Source organism: Trichechus manatus, unplaced genomic scaffold (assembly GCF_000243295.1).
Source record: "Trichechus manatus latirostris isolate Lorelei unplaced genomic scaffold, TriManLat1.0 scaffold00036, whole genome shotgun sequence".
NCBI classification, from domain to species: Eukaryota; Metazoa; Chordata; class Mammalia; order Sirenia; family Trichechidae; genus Trichechus; species Trichechus manatus.
Window position 1 is genome coordinate 15781051 of NW_004443972.1, and position 8813 is coordinate 15789863.

The 8813-nt window shown below is 37.8% G+C and overlaps 1 protein-coding gene across 2 annotated transcripts in view; it reads right to left on the reverse strand.

The window, feature by feature from the left end:
• The window catches only part of ITGB6 (integrin subunit beta 6), an 84673-nt gene extending 76948 nt beyond the window's left edge, over positions 1 to 7725 (reverse strand). Inside the window, exons 1-5 of one of the 2 annotated variants that reach the window (XM_004375416.1) lie at positions 7607 to 7725; positions 7423 to 7499; positions 6602 to 6681; positions 3043 to 3247; positions 2161 to 2407 (exon numbers count right to left, since the gene is read on the reverse strand). In XM_004375416.1, coding sequence (XP_004375473.1) covers positions 2161 to 2407; positions 3043 to 3247; positions 6602 to 6681; positions 7423 to 7483 — 593 coding nt within the window. In that variant the 5' untranslated portion in view covers positions 7484 to 7499; positions 7607 to 7725. Of the gene's footprint in view, positions 1 to 2160; positions 2408 to 3042; positions 3248 to 6601; positions 6682 to 7422 lie in introns of both variants that reach the window. The other variant, XM_004375417.1, reaches the window with a different exon arrangement.
• Positions 7726 to 8813: the final 1088 nt, after the last annotated feature.

The following is an 8813-nucleotide window of genomic DNA, read 5'->3' on the forward strand; positions in this document are numbered from 1 at the left end:
TAGATATCTGAGAGAAATAAAGACATCTGCACACAAAGACTAACATGCAAATGATCATAGTAGCTTTTTTCAGGATAGCCAAAAATGGAAGCAACTCAAATTTCCATCTATGTGAGAATGAATAAACAAAATGTAATAAACGCAGACAATGGACCATTTCTTAACAAAAGGAACTGTTACTTAGCAAGACCCAACATCACAGATTAATCTTAAAAACATTACGTTGTGCAAAAGAAGGCAGATATAAAAGAGCACACACTACATCATTCCCTTTCTATGAAGTCCAAGAATAAGCAAAACTAATCTATAGTATGGAAATCAGAAAGTGGTTGCCTCTGAGGAAGTGGAACTGACTGTAAAAGTGCATGAGGGCACTTTCGGAGATGATGGAAAGGTTATGCATCTTGTTTTGGGTGGTAGTTGCATGGGTATATTCAATTGTCAAAACTTGTTGAACTGAACACTTCTAAATCTGTGCATTTTAGTGTATATCAAGCATACCTCAAAAGGAGAGGAGGTACAGACAGACAGCTGGCATGTACGATTTATTGATATTTCCCTCTTTTAGTCTTCCTTCCCGCCTAGAATGAAGAAGTGATGATTAGCACCCCAGCAGCCTTACTGGACCATGAGAAGAGAATCCAAGGTCCATCGATGGTGGAGCAGAAAGCAGAAAAATCCTGGAACCCTGATGTCTGTGGCACTACTCTGCCAGTCCTGAATTGCCTTTCTCTGGACTTCTATGTGTGAAAGAGAAAAGAAAAAATCTCTCTCTGTTTAAGCCGCTGTCTCTGATACTTGCAACCAAACATATTTCCTGACAGTTACAATCAGTGATGAATTCCTTTCATGGTCAAATTATTTTTGGCTAGGTTAGATTGTAGTTGGGGACTACACTGGAATGTTTTTAAAACGATATTATAAAAGCTATTTGTCTCTTATAGAGATTAATGTCTTTGGTGTACAAAAATATTAAAAGCCAATATATGTTCGGGAAATCATTTCATATATATCAGATGCATAGTGGCTAAGGGCTTGGTTTGAGACCAAAACAGATCTTGGTACAGATCACTGATAAGTTATCTAACTTCGGACAAGTTAATCTTCCATTGACTCATCATGTGGCCTTGGGCAAATTACTAACTCCCATAGTCTCTGTTATTTCCTGTGAGTATAGGAATAATGAAACCTGCTTTAACCTGTGGTTATGAAGATTGAATGAGGTCATGTATGTAAAAGCTTCAGTACAGAGTCTGGCACAGAGCAAATAGTAGCTCTCTTAAATATGCAGTTGACTGTGCAGGTAAGCCATCAGAAAGCAATTTGCCCTTGATCATCACCTGGATAATACTTAGTTTTACAGTTGACAAGTATAGCCACCACCCATCTGTCAGTGGAGGCTTGCACCTTGCTAGGATGCTGAACAGGTTTCAGCAGAGCTTCCAGACTAAGAAGGACTAGGAGGAAAGGCTTGGTGATCTACTTCCAAAAGATCAGCCAGTGAAAACTCTATGGATCATAACAGTCCAGTCCCACTGTGCATGGGTTGCCATAAGTCGGGAGCCGACTCAATGGCAGCTAACACCAACAATATAGCATGTTATAACAGAGTTATTGCCTAATTTACTAGTGAAGGCTGCAATGACCTTTCTCCAAGCAATAAGAAAAACCCACATTTCCCAAAATATGTTACAGGAAGCTGCAAAAATTATTATTTTGACAGAAGTCACTGTAGTGGAGAAAGATAGTCTAAGGAAGTATAAGTCACTGTCAAATAGCCTCAGAATATGGTAGTCATTGTGGATAGAGTCTCTGAGGGCTGGGGATGGTCACAGTCCATCTGCACACTCCACTGCAGCGGACCCTGTAGTGAAGAACTCGATCCCTTGTCTGCAGAACACAAAGCCAAGTTTGCCACGTTCTGACCTACACAGGGAGGCAAATGCTGCAGATGCTGCAAGCGCCCAAGGCTAGAACCATGTAGTTAAGATGACATCACCTTGGCTTCAAACAACCCAGGCAACTGAGACAGCCGCTGAGGTCCAACCAGACGGGAGAGAAATGCCAGGGAATTTACAAGCTCGCGGCAAGCACAGTTCATTGCGCAGCTATCTCTACAGAAAATCAGTGCACAAAGATGCCAAAGGATTATTTACTTACCTGCAAGGGTTGGCAATTTCTTCTGGTGTTGTTTTCATAAAAGGTGAGACAGGTTTTTCCACAAAAGAGCCGAAGCCGAGTCTAAAGTTGCTGGTTAATTTAGACATCTCCTTGGAAAGCAGGGAGCCCAGCTCTTTGATTGTGTTAAGGTCGTCATCCATGGAGGCTGAGAGGTCCATGAGGTAATACAAGTCCACCGGGTAATCCTCTGTCTGGCGGACATTCACCTGCAGGGTCTGTTCACCACCTGCAAAGCCCCCACAGGAAACACGAATAAATGAAAACATAGCAACATTTATTTGTAACTAGCCAGTCACTGGGCCACCTGGCTATTTCATTTCGATAATAACTTACTGAAGATAGTTACGATTTCATGAACTATGTGGTAGTTTGTAAATGAACAAGCTCATGAAAATCTTTCACTAGTGAGTGTAGAGCCACCGAAGGAAGTGTACTGTGGGATATTTTGTATCTCCTAGGGAGAACTAAGATCCATTTAGATGGAAGATAAGCGGATTTTGTGTGCATGTGTGTGGTTTTAGAAAAAGACAAAATAAAGGGGATTTTAAAACTATGTTAAACCCTTGAAGAAATGTGAAGTAACCGTTAACAACATCTGGGTAATTGAAATGGTTACTACTAGATAAGTGTTTTTTAGTAACTCATTTAGAGTGTAAGTGATCAATGTGAATACGGAAAAGTGTTAACCTAGCAACTCTATTTCCTTAAGAATGGGAAATTTGAGTCTCGATAATTACTGATATGTAATATGGTGCAAAACATATTAGCAGAATAGTCATATTACCATATGTGAAATTATTTTTATTTACGAGCCAACCAAGAATAGAGGTTCCCTCTTGCCATCAAGAAATTATAACATACCTGGTCTTAATTTAAGAATCAAGCTTTGAGGTGTAATCTGAACAATGTTGGAACTATTTTTCTGTCTGCCAACACTGAGAGGCTTATTCTTAAGTATTTCTACTTGAGAAACAGGGTTTTCGATGAAGGTTAATTGACATCCTTTAGCTAAAAGATTTGCTGGGGTATCACATCTTTCACCAGCTCCAGAAGGTTGGGAAAAATTCTAAAAGCGAAAAGAACAATAAAGAGAGAGAGAGGAAAAAAAAAGATAAATCTGCATTTTTTATAACAGAAATGGACTTTTTTTTTGGTTAGGCGTCTTGCCATACTCACTGTAACATATTCTTACATGCCTGGCATCGATTGTAGGTCTAAAGTTAAGTTATAGCAGAATAACCAGAGAATTCTGCGGGTAGACTTCTGAGTAAAATTAAAGCCTTCCTTTAATTATATCCAACTGAACTCACGTTAACAGTTTTTTTGTTTTTTGTTTTTTTTTTAATGCTCACTTCTCTAAAGCTTCTCCTGTACCATGACCAAAACTTTGAAATAGCTGGATTTGTAGAATAGACACCATCTGTGAATTGATCTACCCAGGACAACCTCTAGGTTCATGGACTTCTAGGAAAGTGTGTCAATCCAAATCCAGTGACAAAGATAGCCTTTTCTGTGGGTTCCTAAAGGACAGGGATTGTAACATCTCTCTACCTGGTGCTCTGTACCAGTCTTTATTCGTTGATGCATTACCCTTATATTACAACATTACTTCACTATGGTTGACCTCTTGGGGACTTTAAACTCAGTGCCTGAAAGTGTTTTTGGTTCGATGTGTTTTAGAACTTCCTTCAAGGTTTGAAGACGTGGAGGGGAAATAAAAGAGAAGGTGGTTGAAAAGACTACTTTCCGTGTAGTAACCAGGATTTTCTCAGGCCCGCTCAGATCCTCCTGGGCAGCAGAGGGCAGTGAGATGCAGCTCTTCTGGGCCAAGGAAGGCCAGACCAAACGAAGCCTGTAAACCCTGCAATGCCCAGAACAGAGAGGGGAACTGAGGGAGAAATACCTGTCTTACCTGGTAGCCACAGCTGCTCTAGAGCTGACAAGGCTCTAGGCAAAGTTGAATTGGAGGCCTATTGACTCTCATAGTTGGAGAGGAAGCTAACGAATGCTTGTGTTGCTTTTTCTTGTCCCTTAGAATTCCAAGTCACACTTGCTGTTTTCACCAACTAGGAAAATTACATTTCTTCTGAAATTAATTTATTTTTAAATTTGTTTATTTTGGTGTTGTTGTTAAGGATATATATAGCAAAACATACACCAATTCAACAGTTTCTACAGGTATAATTCAGTGACATTGATTCCATTCTTTGAGTTGTGCAACCATTCTCACCCTCCTTTTGAGTTGTTCCTCCCCTATTAACATAAACTCACTGTGCCCTAAGATTCCTATCTAATCTTTCCAGTTGCTGTTGTCAGTTTGATCCAAGATAGACAGATCGTAAAAGAGCATAAGTAATGCTCAAGGCAGACATTTTTTACTAGTTAAGCTAAACTGTTGTTTGGTTTTAAGAAGTGAAATTAATTTTTGAGGATATAATTTGTTATTTTGAAGTTAAGCTTGTGCATATTTAAGGCTCTAGTAAGGAAGACTGAAGAATTGATACCTTTGAATTATGGTGTTGGCAAAGAATATTGAATATACCATGGACTGCCAGAAGAACGAATAAGTCTGTCTTGCAAGAAGTACAGGCAGAGTGCTCCTTGAAGAGAGGATGGCTAGACTTTGTCTCATGTACTTTGGACATGGTATCAGGAGGGACAAGTCCCTGGAGAAGGACATCATGCTTGGTAAAGTAGAGGGTCAGTGAAAGAGAGAAAGACCCCTAATGAGATGGACTGACACAATGGGTATAACAACGGGCTCAAACATAGCAATGATTGTGAGGATGGGGTAGGACTGGGCAGTGTTTCATTCTTTTGTACATAGGGTCACTATGAGTTGGAGCCAACTGGACGGCACCTGACAACAACAGGCCAGGCATAGCAAACTCTGTAAACTCCCACGATGTAGCCAAGGCAAACAGGGGCAATGGTAACCACATTCTCTCTCACTGAGCTGGACAAGGTCTCAGAATCCTTCCCAACACAGTGTCACTACTACCAACTGTAGTCACAGCTTTTTCCAAAAGATCAGAGGTGGTGTTCACTATAGAATTCATTTTATATCTGCTGTAAGCAGAAGCCTAATTTATTTTTTGTTTACTTTAACTGCCTCAACTGATATACTGATAACTACTTCTATTATTAGAGTGGAGTCTTAGAATAATCTGGCCGTAGAATTTGATAATTCAGCTACCAAGTATCATCCACAAGTAGAGCTGATTCAAGAAACTCTCTTAAAATAATGCTAAAAAAGCATTTAAATGAAAATTCTAGAAGCAGGTATTTTGCTAGATTGATTTGTTAATTTACATCTCTGGCATAAAATTAACACTGTCTTCCTCAGGGAGTTAAGATCCAAGAAACATGTGAATTTTATTCTCCTTGTGTGTGTATTCTCAACCTGCTTTCGATACATGAGCTTGGAAAAGCGTGATTCCTTAGCACTTTTGTTTGCGTCCCATTGGTCAAGGCAACAGTGTGGGAGTGAGCGCCACATGTGTCTGTGAGGCCTTCCTCCGTGAATACACATTAAACTTGGAATTGAGTTTTCAACAGTGACAGCCAGTTCCTGATTTGGGCATCCGGGTTTGCTCCCCTTTGAGCTATGCTACTCAGGTGTTGCTGAATTTGTTATTTATATGGTTTGATTTGTGTTTAGATTCTCTTTTTGAGATTCAGTCAGTAGAGAATTGTTTTAAATCCAGAAAGCTAAGGCAACTCTCTCTTACCATGAATCATTTCCAGATTGCTCTATAGTGTCAACAGGACAGGAAGCATTTAGGATGACTTGTTTTAGGTTCCCCAATCATCCTCATACTACTTGCACTTCACTTTCGGTTTGACTAGATAAGGAATGTATGTTTGGGGCTTTGTCACAGCTGTGGCAATGAGTCACTGAGCTCATGAAAATACAGTTGTTAAAAGAATTCAATAATGTCTAAACAGTAATGTTTACTCAAACTTAGGACACTTGTCCTAAACTTGTCTTAGAACCTAGCAGTGGTTCAGAATGAACACTTGTTCTCAGATGGAAAACAATTATCGTATTGTACTCAAATGTATGTTTAACTTTAGAAAATGTCACCTCTGTGATTTCTGATTATCCAGAGAGCCTCGACATTTTACACGTAACCAGTTAGAAATGGCTTTAAAATGATAGTAAGGAGTCAAGTAGAAGAAAAGATCCTGAGTTGAATATTGTTCAGACTATTTGACATCTACTTCCTTTGCAAATTGCTTTTTAAAGTAATCACACAAATGACTCCTTGATCTACAGATGCTTACATTTTCCTTTTCTGACTGGTTTTACTCATGCAACCCCACAGAAGTCAGGAACTAGCAGAGCTATCGCTGATGGAATTAACATGAATATAACTGCAAACATTTTTAAAAATCTGATTGAGCTCATTTGTTTTACCTCCTGAGAACACCAGGCACACTGAGGTCCAATGAGCAAGCAGTCTTCACAGGTCTCTGCACCTCCGAGAGCACACCCACCTATGTTTAAACCCAGCAAGATGCAGGGGATTAGGTGTACATACAGTTATTCCATTTACGAGACATATGGCTCTTAAAACACTTAAACAAAACAATATTAAAGTTTATTTTAGCCTTCAAAGATCAGTGACAATAAGTTAGCAAATTCATATAAAAGCTTATAGTTTACATCATTACACTGAAAGTATGTATGTTCTATGAGCCAAAATTATATTTCTTTTTTCTCAAAATGTGAAAATAGCTAAAATGTTCACAAATGTAGAAGCATCATTTTTATTACCCTTACTCAATATCTGCCACTTTAATTTTTAAAAATTATTTGCACTCATCAAAAATGCTTCTCTCTTAAATGTAGTCTATGTTTAAAATAAAATCCTTTTTCTCTCTCAAGGTTATTTATTACTTTTAAGTGGATGTCCTTGTCGGACAATAAAAGAGTTAGAAAAGTTTCCAAAATGGTTGTCACAATGTTAGTAAGAAATCCTATTATGTAGTAATGCCCTTTAATTCTCCTCATTAAAATCTCTATGCAACCTTTGTATTTATTTACCTTAAGCCTAGAGCATTCATTGTGGGAACACCCCCTGTGTCTGCCTGTAATTTGTTAAAAGCGTTCACTCAATAGCAAAAGAGCAATTGAACAGATCTAATAAAAAATGACTTCCGACTTAGTTTCTGAGCCAAATGACAGGTTTGTCAAGGATACCACGAACATAATATATTAGAGAACTTCAGTCTTACCTTGTACGTGAGCATTCCTTTCTAGAAATAGAAAGAACAGGCAAAGCAGTTCAATCCCCATTCGTTTTCACTTCTCGCTGTGCAGACAGATTAAAAAATGAATTACGTTCAACATTACAAGACCAAAGCTGAACATCGTTAAAGTCTTTCTTTCTTGAAGCGTAAAATTTTAAATACTACTTACACTGCTTTGAAAAGAAACTTGAGAAGTAAACGAAAAAGTTTTCATTAAGACTGAAATGAAAACAGAGGCTACCTGGACAGGTAAAGAAGAAAAGCTGTGTTTAAAAGCAACTTCAACATGATTCACTTCCTTGTTCTCCTTATAAGGAAGGCAGGTGTACAATCACCAAGAGGTGGGGAAATTCATTCAGGAGAAATTTTGTGTAAATTCTATGAGTCTCTCTGCATCCTAGAGAAAGTTAATATCTTTTGTGAAATATTGATCAATGAAATGTCAAAAGAAATTGAAATATGATCTAAAGTTGTTTCTAAAATAATTGTAATTTAATGTAAACAGTAAAGATGTTTAAATAAAACACAGTTAACACACAAGAAAGCTAAAAAAATGAACGGAATGAAAATACCTGAGATTTTTGTATTCCATAGTTAAATTATTTGCAGAGAATTGAAATGAACTCTGAAAAATAAAAATCATTATTTTACACTCAAATTGGAAGGCAGGCAAGGGAAGCAAAACACTGTGTTCCCTTGTTTTTCAAATTGGATGAAAGATGTTTTTCTGTAAGTACAGAATTTTTAAAAAGAAAGTAATATTAGAAATAAGTAAACTATGTAAAATATTTAAAAATTAAACTAGATCAAAGTCAAATTTACAAGCTAGTCTCAAAACAACAGGAATGGAATAGAAACAATGGTGCCCAAGATCCTGAATCCCTCAGGTTAGCAGCTATGTTCTCCATCTTGCATTCAGCCCCAGGTTCTAGCTCACCACTTGACACACTGGAAGTATTTATTTGTGAATGAATTGTCTCTATTTCATTACATTTCATATATATAATTTATGGCTAAATTCATGAGGCTGATTGTATTTTTTTTCTCAACATATTCAGGCAAGTGTTTTGGGATTTGTAGAAATTGTAAACAAGAAAGACTCAAATACTCACTTTGTCACTCGCCAAACTATCTGACCTTAGACAGGCTTCTTTGTGACTGGGCTTATGTCTCGGGAAGTTATCTTTCAAAGTATATTCTTAGGCAAGCATATATGAAACCTATGAAGAAAGGAAAACTAATTATGGACAGCTCAGGTTCCTCTCAGAAGGCTATGTTCAATTTTGAACTCCATCTTATACAAGAATATGGCGAGAATCCTGAAGACAGAAACCAGAATTATTAAAGAGTTAGAAAATATGCCTTTTGGGAAAAAA